Raw genomic sequence first — 14710 nt, 5'->3', positions numbered from 1 at the left:
AATTTAAGTTCTATATCGTGGAGCTCCGCCCCATAGGGGAGCTCTGCTCCTAATGGTTTACCCTCTGCCCTACGGCAGCAGCAGCCTGAGACAAAATTATGCACACACCTACAGCCAATAGGAGTACAGGTGTCCCTATAAGAGGGGGTGCCTCCCCTCAATCAGCCTCCCTTTTTCTTCAGCGACTGGATGACTAGACTGAAGAGCCAAGAAGAGACGAAGCACGAAGACTCAGGACGAAAACGCCGTTGATATTCCAGTCATCAACGTCGTCTAAATGAGCACACCAGGATAATTTCCACCCCCAAAAGCTCTTTTCAGAGCTCAGTGCAGATGCACTTCCATGGCGGCCGGTGACCACCACGACTTATGTTTCGTGTGTTTGGGATCCCAGCATGCCAAGGAAGGTGTCTGCAGTCCCCCGAATTGCGCCTCCTGCGCCCTCCTTTCTTTAAAGGAGAGGAAGCAGCGTTGGGCGTTTTTCAGGGAGGACATCCCCCTTGAGGATGTGTTGTCGATACTAGCCTCTGCTTCAGAGGCGTCGTCCGACGGCGCAGACTCGGGGAAGATGGGGATTTTGAGGAAGGGTCTGGCATTCCAATGGAACAGTCGGACCCCGTCCCTCATACTTTCAAGCCCCCCTTTCCTTTGGAGAGCGAGAGGGCTTGTAGTCCCTATAGCGAAGGGGATACGAGCTCTGAGAGATCAGAAGCTCTCTCTTTCGCTGCAGCCTCTCTGAGAGCGGATTTTCCGGGTCTCATTGAGAGAGCTGCTCAACGGCAATAGAGCTGCCCCCTCTTCCCTCCGCACCGGAGGTTGATATGATGGAGGGCGGTCCTTATTCCAGGCCAAGGAAGGCGGCAGAGCCAGTGGCTCCTGCCATGCCTTCTTTGGCTAGGTACGTTGGAGGCTCGTGGGAGGCACCTTTAGCGGCGCGTTCGCCTGTAAAAGCGTATCTCCCATTCACGAGAGTGGAAGGAAGGCTTCTGGGTCAGGGAATCCCCAGGTTAGAGAGCGCCATATCTCGTACCGGGTTCGAGCCCTTGGCCCTCTTCCAAGAAGGCCACGTTGCCATCCCAGAAGGACCGACTCACAGCGTCGCTGTTAGAGAAGTCTTTTGGGTTGGGAGCCCAAGCTGTAGCAGCAGCTAACAACATTGCCCTCTTGGCGGCCTCTCTGTCCCGTTTAACCACGGGTAAGACAGAGATGGCACCAGAGGAGGTGGAGGAGGCGTCCAGAATTTCTGGCGCCATACTCCACCTTACACAGGCGTCCGCAGTCTGCGCGGTGGTCGGGGAATGACACTTCGGTGGTCGGGGAATGACACCTCTGGTTGTCTTTGACTTCCATGAAAGAGGCAGACAGGACGTCTCTTTTGAACGCCCCCCTCTCTGACGACGGCCTCTTTGGGGTCGCAGTCAAAGAGGCGACGGAGCGTTTTTCGAAGTTGGAGGAGGAGAAGAAGCCTGCCGTTGGCAGGACGACTCGGCCCCCCTCCTCCCCAAAGGCCATCTACCTCCGCCCCTCTAAGTAGACCGGGATCTACGACGAGGCGGCGTAATCGGCGTCATCCGGTGGCCATGAGCAGCAAGGGAGCGGGCTCGGCCCTCCCAGCAGCTACGGTAGCCCCACTACAGCCGGCGAGGGAGGTGACGAGGACGCCGACCTGGCCCTCCAAGGGAGGCAAGAGGAGGCGTACGTGACGGGACGCGGGGAGAGGATGGAGGACGCATCGATGGTGTCGAAACGCGCCCACTGTTCCCCCCACCCCTTCGGTTGAAGGGACGGGTGCTGATGTAAATGATTTTGTTGATGTGTTTAATAAAGAGTTGGCTCCACCTGACTTTGTCAAAAAAGAGCCTCTTTTCCATAATACGTCCGAGAGCGTTCAAATCTCACCCTCTCTTCCTTACCACTCTAAGAGCCGTTCAGCCCACTGAGGGTGCGTTGCTGAACAGGCACTAAGAGTAGGTATCCAGAAGACCTCAATCAGGTCGTCACATCACACTTCACGTATAAGAAGTGCTTTACATAGAAGGCAGCAGTCCCGGTCAGATTCTGACATGAGGACGCAGCCGCTATTTGGGGATGGCGCACTAGTACAGACTAAGGTCTCCACTAGTACGAGCCAGACCCATGCTGCGTTCACGGAGGGCCCGATTACCACGGTCACCAAGGTGCCCAGAGTATCGGTGCCCCCAGGCATTGTAACACAGCAGCTATCTGGGGACGGCGCATTATCGCAGACCAAGGTCTCGGTTAATGCGATTCAGACCCATGCTACGTTCACGGAGGGCAGGATTACTAGCGTTATGGGTATAACAGAAGTATCAGCTCCCCTGACAGAACGAGCCAGTACTCACCACACTGAGCGTGAATCAACCCACCAGGGGTGCAGAGTTGAACACACACAGAAGGTGAAAGTTAAGAAGGTATCAAGGCGCCGCCTTGTTTTACCTCATAGAGACCTCATACTACAGACTTCTAGGAGTACTGTAGTGAAGGGCTCTGATAGCGAATTGCAGTCACCTAAGATGACGCAATCGCTTGCTGGGGATGGTGCCCTGCCGCAGGCTTTGGCCTCGGTCAGTGCAATTCAGACCCGCGATGCGTTCAAGGAGGGCAGGAATACGACGGTTACGGGTTTAACCGACGTCCCTACTCCTCTTTCTTTCTCAGAACGCATTTCCTCTCCCTTTCAAGGGAGGCCCACCTTGGGCTGTTACACCACTTCAATGTTGGGGAACAGTGGCGGTAAGGGCCATAGAGGAATACAGGTCCTTCCTACTGGATGCACCACAGCTTCGCGCCCAGCCACTTTCTCAGCATTGCTGGCAGTGGCGAAGAAGCTGCACCCTCTCACGCTGGCTAGAACAGACGTTGCAGAAGGGTTATGCTCTCCAATTCCACCGGACCCCACCCCCGTTCAGGGGAGTGGTGGAGACGGTGATGAAAACGCCAGACAAAGTGGCCGCTCTGATGACAGAGATTACGGAACTTTTGGCGAAGGAGGTGGTGACAGTAGTTCCCCGGGAGCAAAGGAACAAAGGGCTATATTCGCCTTATTTCCTAGTGCCCAAAAAGACGGGGGGAGTGAGGCCGATTTTGGATTTACGCATTCTCAACGAGAGCATAACCAAACGGCCCTTCCGAATGCTAACGACAAAACGTCTGCTGGAATGTGTCCAGAGAGGGGACTTTTGTACGAGCATAGACCTAAAGGACGCGTACTTTCATGTGCCGGTTCAGCCGCGTCACAGGAAGTTTCTGCGGTTCGCCTTTCAAGGGGTGGCGTACGAATACACGAGGATGCCATTTGGGTACGCCCTGGCACCTCGCACATTTTCCAAGTGTGTGGAGGCGGCATTGGAACCGATGCGCCGTCAGGGAATACGGCTACTAGCCTACCTGGACGACCTACTGGTTCTCGCCCCGTCAGCAGAGCTGGCGATCACTCACACAACACAGACAGTGATGCATCTCACAAGTCTGGGGTTCGCTGTGAATTGGAAAAAGAGCGCGCCCTGGCCCACTCATCAGATTGTCTACCTGGGGATACAGCTAGACACTGTGAGGATGAGGGCTCGAATCTCGGACCCCCGAAGGGTAGCCTTGTTGCTAGCCCTAAGGAAGTGTCGTCCGAATCACACGGTGACGGCGCTGTCGAACATGTCACTTTTGGGTCTCATGTCGTCAGCCCACTCTGTGGTTCCGCTGGGACTCCTGCACATGCGCAGGACGCAGCGATGGTTCGCCCAACTAAGACTAGACCCATTGCGTCAACGTCATCGGTTGGTGGTGGTTCCCCTCTCGCTCAGTGCAGACCTAAACTATTGGAGAAACTCGCGCGTTCTCACGCACGGAGTCCCGATAGGAAAGGTGTCCTCTCACATCCCAGTATTCACGGATGCGTCCCTGACGGGATGGGGAGGGACATGTCAGACACAAGCGATAGGAGGTGTGTGGCCTCAATCAGGTCGTCACATCAACCTCCTGGAGTTGGAAACGGTTCGACTGGTTCTGACCCACTTCGCATCTACCCTTCGGGGTCGCGATGTGCTGGTCTGGTCAGACAACCGGACCACAGTAGCCCACATAAATCGCCAGGGTGGTGTCAGGTCGCCTGCTCTCCATCGGGCGGCAGAGGAACTGTGGCTGTGGGCTCACGAGCACCTTCGCTCATTGAGAGCAGCACACATTCCGGGCTACTTGAACGTAGGAGCAGACCTCATGTCAAGAGGGGGTCCTCGAGACGACGAGTGGTGTCTGCATCCAGACATTGTTCTCCAGATTTGGGAACAATTCGGGAGAGCCGAGGTGGACCTATTCGCGTCACGCGTGAACTCGCAATGTCCTCTGTGGTTCTCTCTGAGGGAACAGGACGAACCGCCACTGGGAAGGGACGCCTTTGCGCACCAACCGTGGCCGAGAGTTCTCCTGTATGCATTCCCTCCGCTGTCCTGCATTCTCCCACTGCTAGCCAGGGTGAGGTCAGGGGGCTGTCAGTGATACTGATAGCGCCCCGATCGCCCGGGGCTCTGTGGTTTGCGGAGATGAGTCAGATGTTGATTGCGCCACCTTGGCCAATTCCACATCGACGGGACGCGTTGTCTCAGGCGGCTGGCACGATAGGGAAATTGCCCATAATCGGCCAACCACTGAAGGCCTGGCTGCTGAGAGGGACAGGCTAGAGCGCCGTGGGTTATCTGATGCAGTGATCAGGACCATACAGGGTTCACGTGCCAGTTCCACTTCTAAGATGTATGCCAGTAGATGGAACGTGTTTTCACGATGGTGTGTCACACAAGGTGTGGACCCCATGAGCTGTCAGGTGGAGAGTATTTTCTCTTTTCTGCAGCTCATGTTTGATAAGAAAAAATCGCCTGCCACGATTAGAGTGTTTGCAGCAGCGATTTCAGCTTGTCATGAGGGTTTTGGCAGAGACAATGTCTTTAGTCACCCTCTAGTGAAACGCTTCCTTTTAGGAACACGGCGACTTAGGCCAACACCTAGAGTCACGCTTCCTCAGTGGGATTTGGCTTTGGTACTCGAAGCGCTATGTAAGTCGCCGTTCGAGCCATTGAATCAAATACCCCTCAAGATGCTGTCTATCAAGACAGCACTGTTGCTCGCTTTGACTACAGCTAAGCGGGTCAGTGATTTGTGTGCTCTTTCGACGAGACCTGACTGCCTGGCCATCAATGGTGACCTGAGCAGAGCAGTGTTACGTCCTAACCCGGCATTTGTGCCGAAGGTTATTAAGAGTTCATATAGGTCACAGACCGTGGAGCTGTGGGCTTTTTCTCCTCCTCCTCATAGAGAGAGGAGTGAGGAGAAGCTCCATCGCCTGTGCCCGGTACGCGCTTTGGCATGTTACGTCGAGCGCACAGCAGCGATTAGGTCATCGCCTCAGTTGTTTGTGTGTCACGGTGCGGCTGCACTAGGTAGACTCTTTCAAAACAGAGGCTGTCTCACTGGCTTTGTGAAGGCATTGAGACAGCTTATGAGGTAGCAGGGCGGCAATTGCCTCAGGGTATCAGAGCTCACTCCACTCGTGGAGTAGCGGCTTCTACTGCCCTTTTTAGAGGAACAGGAGTAGAGGATATCTGTAGAGCAGCATCCTGGTCGACGCCGTCTCCATTTATCCGTTTCTATCTCTTAGATATGTCTTCTAATTCTCTGGCTCGATCTGTACTCAGTGTGGCTGAAGGGAGATCTTGAGCAAGAAAGAGAGGAGAAGCAGGACTGTGGACTCAGGTTTCCATCAGGTCCGCTTTGGTTAGGAAGACGTGTTTTTGACAGATGTGTTTTCTAACTCTTTGGCTCGGTCTGTACTCAGCATAGCTGAAGGGAGATATGGAGCTAGGAAGAGAGGGAAAAGCAGGACTATGGACTGGGTTTCCATCAGGTCCGCTTTGGATAAGAAAACATATTTTGTGACATGAATCCTGACTGACAGGATCAGTACAGTAGAGGCATGCGTTGATTAACAGAATATGAGGTCATCTATCTGCTTGTTCAGTTAGTATGACTCATGTTTTTGTTCCTGCCCACTAATCTCTGGGATTCCATTGAGTGAGTGAGGCGGTCTACCGTGTTCATAATGTAGAGTGACACTTGATGTCATTCCATTAGTGGTCGGTAGTGTTTTCACAGGATATTGAGGCACATCTATCTGCTAGTACAGATTAGTATGGCTTCTATTCTGATGATCTGCCCACTAGTCATTGGCATTGCCATTGGACTAGGTGGGGCGGGTTTTTTAACCGATGACGCGGTATATTGTGACGCCCGTAGGGTTTTTTAGTTGCAGTACTGCGGGACTCGGTTGCAGCCATTGCTAGGCTTGACTTTCTCGTTTCGATGGGAAGTGTTGGGCTCGGCAGGGAGTACATTTTGGAGCGCTACGCTCCGCCTTAAACCATTAGGAGCAGAGCTCCCCTATGGGGCGGAGCTCCACGATATAGAACGATTAGTTACCGGAGTGTAACTCCAGTTCTATGAGTGGAGCGGAGCCCCATAGGACTTAAGGCCCTGCCGACCCTCTCTAGTCTCGCTGAAGAAAAATATCTTGGGAGGCTGATTGAGGGGAGGCACCCCCTCTTATAGGGACACCTGTACTCCTATTGGCTGTAGGTGTGTGCATAATTTTGTCTCAGGCTGCTGCTGCCGTAGGGCAGAGGGTAAACCATTAGGAGCAGAGCTCCCCTATGGGGCTCCACTCCACTCATAGAACTGGAGTTACACTCCGGTAACTAATCGCTTTCTGGTAATATAAGATATGTCTATGTCCTGGAAAGTTTGCTGTTACTTACAACAGTCATGCTAATCACATTAGCGCACGGTAGCTCAACCGTCCCGTATACGGGACACCGATCCCGTAAAGGTTAAGTCATGTCTGAATTGGGCCCATGTGCATACAGATTACTTGCCTGTCGTTTTTCCCTCGCTGTACTCTCTTTCATTCAGTTTCTTCTTCACATCAGCAAAGAACGACTACGCATTGACTGCTTCACGAGGCTTTCGTTTAGGATGGTGGACCATTCTTGATAAACACGGGAAACTGTGGAGCGAGAAAAACCCAGCATGTTGCAGTTCTTGACACACTCAAACCAGTGCACCATAACCCGTTCAACGAGACATAAATATTTTATCTTCACATTCACAATCCATGCCTCAATTGCCTGAAGACAATTGTCTTAGAACAAAATAAATCCTTCTTTAAATCGGTCTCCTCCCCTTCATGTACACTGATTGAAGTGTCTTTAACAGGTGACATCAGTAAGGGGTCATAGCTTTCACCTGGATTCACCTGGTCAGTCTGTCATGGAAAGAGCAGGTGTTCCTAATATTTTGTGAACTCAGTGCAGATGATCCCAATTTTAGCTCAAAGACGGTTGCAATTTGCGTATTTTTAAAAGTATTTGGATAGTGCTCAAACATAGACATCATATCTGAATTCCTCCATCTTTATGCACCATTGTTTTGTTTGGTCTTTGTCCTGTATTTTTTAGAAGCATCCAGCTGCAGACAGTGAGCGCTGAGGGCGCCCGGTCTGTGAACATCTCAGATGGTGTTTTTGCTTCTCAGTTGGTATGTTCGCATGCAGTGTTCTAACGCCATGGACCAAGGCTATATACAGGTCCGATCAGACTGGCCAACCAGGAATAGGGCCATTCCGCCCCTGGCTGAAACCCTCATATTAAACACCAGTGGTATTCACTAAGTTGCTAGGTTATATTTAGGATAATCTTTTACAGCTTTGACATTATATTTTCTATTCTAAAATCATCGTATTGTATTATTTTATATATTTTACATGTGATAAGGCCACACAGAGAGCCAGAGATAATTACAGACACCTGTAATAATCTGGGTGAAAAAATGCCAGTAGATGTCATGTTATAAATTACATAAAATCCTTGAAAGTTACCAAACTTCAACTTTGTACGTTACCAGAAATATACCCTCCCTTTGCAACCCTATCTGCACCTATAGCGAACACACCCACAACACATGTAAACACACTGATCTATAATCAGCTCAATTTCTTTTCAACACTCAACACATATAGTTTGGGAGTCCACGAGGACCTGAGGAGTCGAACAAAATCAATTGAGATTCTCCTGGGGAGAGAGAGATATGACAGACTTCTTGATTGATTGACTGACAGACGATTAGCGTGATTGCTGATTGACAGGCAGCTGTGTGAGAGGGTGTGTTTGGTCCAGAGAGCATTACAAGAGCAGCAGTCTCAGCCCTGTTAGTCTCAGCTAGTTTCCCTCCAAGTCACCTTGACCCTTAGCTCATCACAAGCAGAAGACCATGCCACACAAAATGGGTGAGTCATTTGTAAGAGTCCTAAACGCTTTTGTGTGTTCCAGATTAGATGCCATTTTCACTTTGTCTTTATGCTAGAAGAAATGAGTTTATTTCATTGAGTAAGAAAAGCATTATCTTCAATACTTTGATGTGGCTTATCTGATCTGGTTGCAGCCGAGAAGGTTCTGATCGTGTACGCCCACCAGAGTACTGGGTCATTTAACGCTGCAGCTAAAGATGCAGCTGTGACAGCTCTGACTGCTCAGGGCTGTAAGGTGGAGGTGTCTGACCTCTACGCCATGAAGTTTAAAGCCTCTGCTACTGTTGACGATATCACTGGTAACAGTCTGAACCATGCGTTACTTAATTACAGTAGTGAATGATAAGAGTGTAAGCTTGAGTGCCTATTAAATGCTTAAGGTCACCACAATTTTCTGTTGGCAAGAGCTTTTTCTTTTCTACCTCAACTTGCTTAGTCTCAGTCTGTTATGATTTATCAGGGGAGGTGAAGGATGCTGAGCACTTCCAGTATGGAGAGGAGACCATGCTGGCATGGAAGGAGGGCCGACTCTCTGCTGATATCACTGAGGAACACCGCAAACTCTCTGAAGCGGAGCTTGTCATATTCCAGGTGATCTCCTGCAGTACTGTTAAGTGTCTTAGGCTCACAGTTGATGAAGCCAATTTTCCTAACCTAATTTTAAGTGTAGAGCCTTTAGTGCTTTTTGGATGGTGGCTGAAATGCACCCATTCCAGGTACTGGTTTTTGACTAGTGTCTCATCTCTCAGTTTCCTATGTACTGGTTCACTGTTCCTGCCATCATGAAGGGCTGGATGGACCGGGTGCTCACACTGGGATTTGCCTACACCTCAGAAAAGAGGTACAGCCAGGGCATCTTCAAGGTAGGGGATCTATGTAGATTACATTTTCAACCAGCAATGATCAAGAAATGACTCAGATTTTGCTCTTACTGTTACATCAGCTGTTGTACAATGACACAGGAGACATTTACTGCAATGGGCCTTTTAATAACGCCACAAATGGTTGGTTTACATGCTCCTTCAAGGTTCCTCCCATTCTGTGGTCCATTCAGATCAATGTCTCCTCACCTTGTTTCCCTCCAGGACAAGAAAGCCATGCTGTCCTTCACCACTGGATCCCAGGAGTCTATGTTCAGTGCCAATGGTATCAATGGAGACATGAATGTCACCCTGTGGCCACTGCAGGTATGTTAGGCTTGGCTGACACTACCAGCATGTAGACTGCTGTACTGCAACGTGCTTTTGCTTTCTATATGTTATCTCCACTGGATGTCTGCTTTTATTATAAGCATTTGACTTCCAGGTTGGAAAGTGCTAATTTTAACGATTGGAGGACTGCTTCAGTTGGACAAATCAATTCATGTTTTATATACTTTAGCATGGTTATTGAATAAGTTCATTCCCTCTCTTTAGAACGGCATCCTGCACTACTGTGGTTTCCAGGTTCTGGCTCCTCAGATCTTCTGGGCTCCACCCCACATCCCCGCTGTGGCTCGGGACAGCATGCTGGAGGCATGGCGCACACGGCTGCAAGGGCTTCTGGGAGAAGTACCGCTTACTTTCACACCCTCTGACAGCTTTGATGGTGGGAGGGGCTTCCAGCTCAAAGAGGATGTCCAGGAGAAGCACTCAGCCAATGAGTTTGGCCTGTCTGTCGGAATCCACCTGGGCAAGCCCCTCCCACCCAACAGCCAGATCAAAGCTGGGGTGTGAAGGATACTGGAGGACTGTCATCCTACACATGCTGCTTATGCTCTAAATAACAAATAAAGATTGGCTTCCTTAAACTGAACGGTGTTCACTTTAATAACACACTTGTTATTCAATGCTTTAACCTAGGTTTCATAGTTGGTCAACTGACTAATTAACTCGTCTGCAGTCTTCCACATTTTCTGATGGCATTCAAGTATTTTGTTTAGTTCACTAATCTTGTATGGTAGCCACTGGGTTGAGGCTCACTACTTTACAAAAGCAGCTTCATAACACTCAGTTCCATACTCTCCCCACGCAGACATGCTGTGACCTGTATGCTCTCACTGACGGACTGGGTATGGGGTGGCTTGACCCCTTTCCCACATGCCGCTTTGGTTTGGGTCAACCGGCGGGGCCTGTACCCTTCCACTCAAAGCTCTCAGCTTCCATACAGCGGGAAGAAATTGATCCGTTTAGGAGAAGGCTTACCATAGGCAAGGTCGCAGAGGGCTTTCTTTACATTCAGCGCTAAATTATTGCATTGTGCTATGAATACACTGCTTGTTACTCCAGATTAGGATTTCTGCAACAGTTTAGTGACAATGTACCTCTAGGATCGGTTTGGAGTCAGGGGAGCTCCCTTGTTTTGGTGGGAAGCACTTAATTCCACAGCGGAGGCACACTGGGAACATGGTCCGAGCCCTTGGGTTCATCTGGGACTGCTGTTCCAAGACACAGGAAGCACAACTAAGGGCGAGCTCAAGCTTTTTGCAGTGTTTGTGCGCGTGTTTGCCATAGGGCCAGGAGTTTTCCCTGAATGGGTAATTGAGGTTTGTGGCATGTAACCTGTGTCAAGGGTGGGTATATTTGAGCATGTATAGGCTCTGAAGCAGCCATGCTTGTCAGAAATAGTTGCAGGGTTTGGGCCAGGGTATGTTTGTCTGGAGGGAGATCACCAGTCCTGTCCCATCCTGCTCTATTGTTCTCCATGGTTCTCATCTCCCACACGCTGACAGGAAGGCTATTCTCCACAATCAATGGGAGGAAGTGGGTACTCGTGCCAGGATCGGCTGCTCTGGATATCTCAGGGAGGTAAAACAAGCACATCCATTCAGAAAAACCTTTCTGGCACAGCGTTTGAAGCCTAAATGACTGGTGTTAATCACGCAAACCAACAGTTTTTAAAGGCACTGGTTGAAAATATCCAATAGAAGGCAATAGCAACTCAAAGTTAAGGGGAAAAGTAAGAACACAAATTTAACAGACATTACATTAGACCCCTTACAATGAGACAAAACACTGAATTAAATGGATATGACACTTAAGAGCAGTAACTATATTTCCAGTTTGAAGGACTTGGAATGATATTACATAGAATTTTTACAATCAAAAGACTGCATATTTGTTTTGACGGGGCAGTAAATTAGTTTCTCTGTCTGGGCACGACGTGACCTTAACGAGAAGTCAGTCATAAACAATTATGACCAAAAACAGGATACCAGTTATTCTTTTTTCGTTGCAAGGATGCAGTCTGGCCACGACCAGATTCAAACCGTTTGAGCCCCTTCCTTCCATCCACCATTTGGCCGGACCAATCAGTGTCCTCTGATAATCTGTGTGGCTGGTTTAGTTGATGACGACAATGAAGAGCCCCTGTACTGGGTGAAGAAGTCGAAAATCATAACAATGGCTGCTCTTGAGGTTGGTGTTGATGCTGCTATATCAGCAGTTATATCAGAACTGGAGGTCACAACTTAATTGAAGGAACAGTGAATAACTGCATTAAATGCTTTTCTCTGGGAGAAAATGTTTTCCCTCTTCTCCTGACTGGGTTTAGCCAAGAGCTTGCTTCACCAGCTAGCTCCACCGATAGTCAATAAGGCAGTGTACGGATACTTACAGTAAGACGGCAACCACTAGGTAAGAACGCAGTAATAACCTGTTCATATATAATACGTAGCTGCTAAATACTGATATAAAGTTCAATGGATTTTCCTGGTTATGTAGAAACAATTATTAGTTACCAGAAGAACTATCAATAATTGAGGTTAGCTAGCTGTTAAAAGGGTGTGTAGCTTAGTGGGTAAGACCATTGTGCCAGTAACCGAAAGGTTGCTGGTTCTAATCCCTGAGCCGACTAGGTGAAAAATCTGTCGTTGTGCCCTTAAGCAAGGCACTTAACCCTAATTGCTCATGTAAGTCGCTCTGGATAAGAGCGTCTGCTAAATGACTAAAATATAAATGTAAAATGTGTGTGTGTCGGTAGCTTCCCTCTCGCATGCGCTTGCTAACTTCACTTTCCCCCACGTTAGCTAGGTATTTGTGTAACATAGAGAGGCTCGCCAGTCGTCATTTCATGTAATTGCTTTACATTCACTCAATGCTGCACGTATTTAATCTCATCCAGGTAAATTGGTCCACAAGTGTTGTAATGGCGAAGGTGCATAAAGATGGCAGCCCCCATGTACTTACAGTGGGTCCTCATTTAGTGTTATTGGCCTAAAGGTCTACTTCAATATATATCAATCAATCATTCCTTAATTCGTTCATCTCATTACACAGTATATGTCACGTCTGTCAGTGAGATGCGGTTGAAGAAGTCAGGCGCAGGACACAGACTCTCGGAAACGTACTTTAATCTGATACTGAAAAGATGAACACAGAATAACTCCACGCAGGGAGGAAATAACCCGCTCACAAACGACATACGTGAAGGGATAATTATAGGGCAACAATCAAACATAATGTGGAACAGGTGTAAACAATACAGACAAAACTAGACAGACACCGATAACATCGAACGGCACCAGCTAGTACTCCGGGGACGACGAACGCCGAAGCCTGCCCGAGCAAGGAGGAGGAACATCCTCGGCAGAATCCGTGACAGTACCCCCCCCTTGACGCGCGGCTTCAGCTGTGCGCCGACCCCGGCCTCGGGGCCTCCGGTGGAACTCTGTCAACAGGGAGGGATCTAGGATGTCCCTCCTAGGGACCCAGCACCGTTCCTCCGGACCGTACCCCTCCCACTCCACGAGATACTGCAGACCCCCCATCCGACGCCTCGAATCCACGATGGAACGGACTGAGTACGCCGGAGCCCCTTCGATGTCTAGTGGGGGCGGAGGGGCCTCTCGTACCTCATTCTCCTGGAGTGGACCAGCTAACACCGGCCTGAGGAGAGACACATGGAACGAGGGGTTAATGCGATAATTAATAGGCAGTTTTAAACTATAACATACCTCGTTCAATCTCCTCAGGACTTTAAATGGCCCCACAAACCGCCGACCCAGCTTCCGGCAGGGCAGGTGAAGGGGCAGGTTTCTGGTCGAGAGCCTGACCCGATCTCCAGGTGCATAAACCGGACCCTCACTGCGGTGGCGATAGGCGCTCGCCTTTTGCCGTCTGATGGCCCACTGCAGATGGACAAGCATAGCGTTCCATGTCTCCTCCGAGCGCCGAAACCATTCATCCACTGCAGGGCAGGAGCCTCGATCTGGCTCTGATGCCAGGGTGCCAGAACCGGCTGATAGCCCAACACACACTGGAAAGGCGTAAGATTAGTGGAGGAGTGGCGGAGTGAGTTTTGGGCTATCTCTGCCCAGGGAATATACCCCGACCACTCCTCCTGCCGGTCCTGGCAATAGGACCTCAGAAACCTACCCACATCTTGGTTTACTCTCTCCACCTGCCCATTAATCTCAGGGTGAAAACCCGAGGTAAGGCTGATCGAGACCCCCAAACGTTCCATAAACGCCCTCCACACTCTAGAGGTGAACTGGGGACCCCGATCAGACACTATATCCTCAGGCACCCCGTAGTGCCGGAAAACGTGAGTAAACAGGGCTTCGGTCGTTTGTAGGGCTGTAGGAAGACCTGGCATAGGGATGAGACGGCAGGCCTTAGAAAACCGATCCACCACGACCAAGATCGTGGTATTCCCCTGGGAGGGGGGAAGGTCCGTGACAAAATCCACCGACAGGTGAGACCACGGTCGTTGTGGAACGGGTAGAGGTTGTAACTTCCCTCTGGGCAGGTGTCTAGGCGCCTTACACTGGGCGCACACCGAGCAGGAAGAAACGTAAACCCTCACGTCCCTGGCTAAGGTGGGCCACCAGTACTTCCCGCTAAGACAGTGCACCGTCCGACCAATACCAGGATGACCAGAGGAGGGTGACGTGTGAGCCCAATAAATCAGTCTGTCACGGACCTCGAGCGGCACGTACCTCCGTCCCTCTGGACACTCTGGGGGAGTAGGGTCGGTACGTAACGCCCGCTCGATTTCTGTGTCGACCTCCCACACCACCGGTGCCACTAGACAAGACTCTGGTAGTATGGGAGTGGGCTCAATGGACCTCTCCTCTGTGTCATATCGTCGGGACAGGGCGTCTGCCTTAACGTTCTGTGACCCTGGGATATAAGTGATCTTAAATACAAACCGGGCAAGAAACATGGCCCACCTAGCCTGACGAGGGTTCAGTCTCTTCGCTGCCCGGATGTACTCCAGGTTACGATGGTCAGTCAGAATGAGAAAAGGGTGTTTAGCCCCCTCAAGCCAATGTCTCCACACCTTCAGGGCGTGGACCACCGCTAGCAGCTCCCTGTCCCCCACGTCATAATTGCGTTCCGCCGGACTGAGTTTCTTGGAATAGAAAGC

The 14710-nt window shown here is 50.2% G+C and overlaps 1 protein-coding gene across 1 annotated transcript; it reads left to right on the top strand.

The window, feature by feature from the left end:
* The first annotated feature begins 8232 nt into the window (after positions 1-8232).
* Positions 8233-10156, top strand: LOC121536282 (NAD(P)H dehydrogenase [quinone] 1-like). Its single transcript, XM_041843549.2, has 6 exons — positions 8233-8341; positions 8497-8661; positions 8823-8953; positions 9112-9225; positions 9448-9549; positions 9778-10156. The coding sequence occupies exons 1-6, from the start codon at positions 8326-8328 to the stop codon at positions 10075-10077; spliced, it is 828 nt and encodes a 275-aa protein (XP_041699483.2). The 5' UTR covers positions 8233-8325; the 3' UTR covers positions 10078-10156.
* Positions 10157-14710: the final 4554 nt, after the last annotated feature.

Source organism: Coregonus clupeaformis, chromosome 23 (assembly GCF_020615455.1).
Source record: "Coregonus clupeaformis isolate EN_2021a chromosome 23, ASM2061545v1, whole genome shotgun sequence".
NCBI lineage: Eukaryota > Metazoa > Chordata > Actinopteri > Salmoniformes > Salmonidae > Coregonus > Coregonus clupeaformis.
The sequence above is the reverse complement of the archived record's forward strand: the minus strand, read 5'-3'. Positions and strand labels throughout refer to the sequence as shown.

Excerpts from the sequence above, each read along its gene's own strand:
- LOC121536282 (XM_041843549.2), top strand. Across the intron at positions 8,662-8,822 it reads TACTGTTGACGATATCACTG|GGGAGGTGAAGGATGCTGAG; the intron begins GTAACAGTCTGA and ends ATGATTTATCAG. Across the intron at positions 9,550-9,777 it reads TCACCCTGTGGCCACTGCAG|AACGGCATCCTGCACTACTG; the intron begins GTATGTTAGGCT and ends CCCTCTCTTTAG.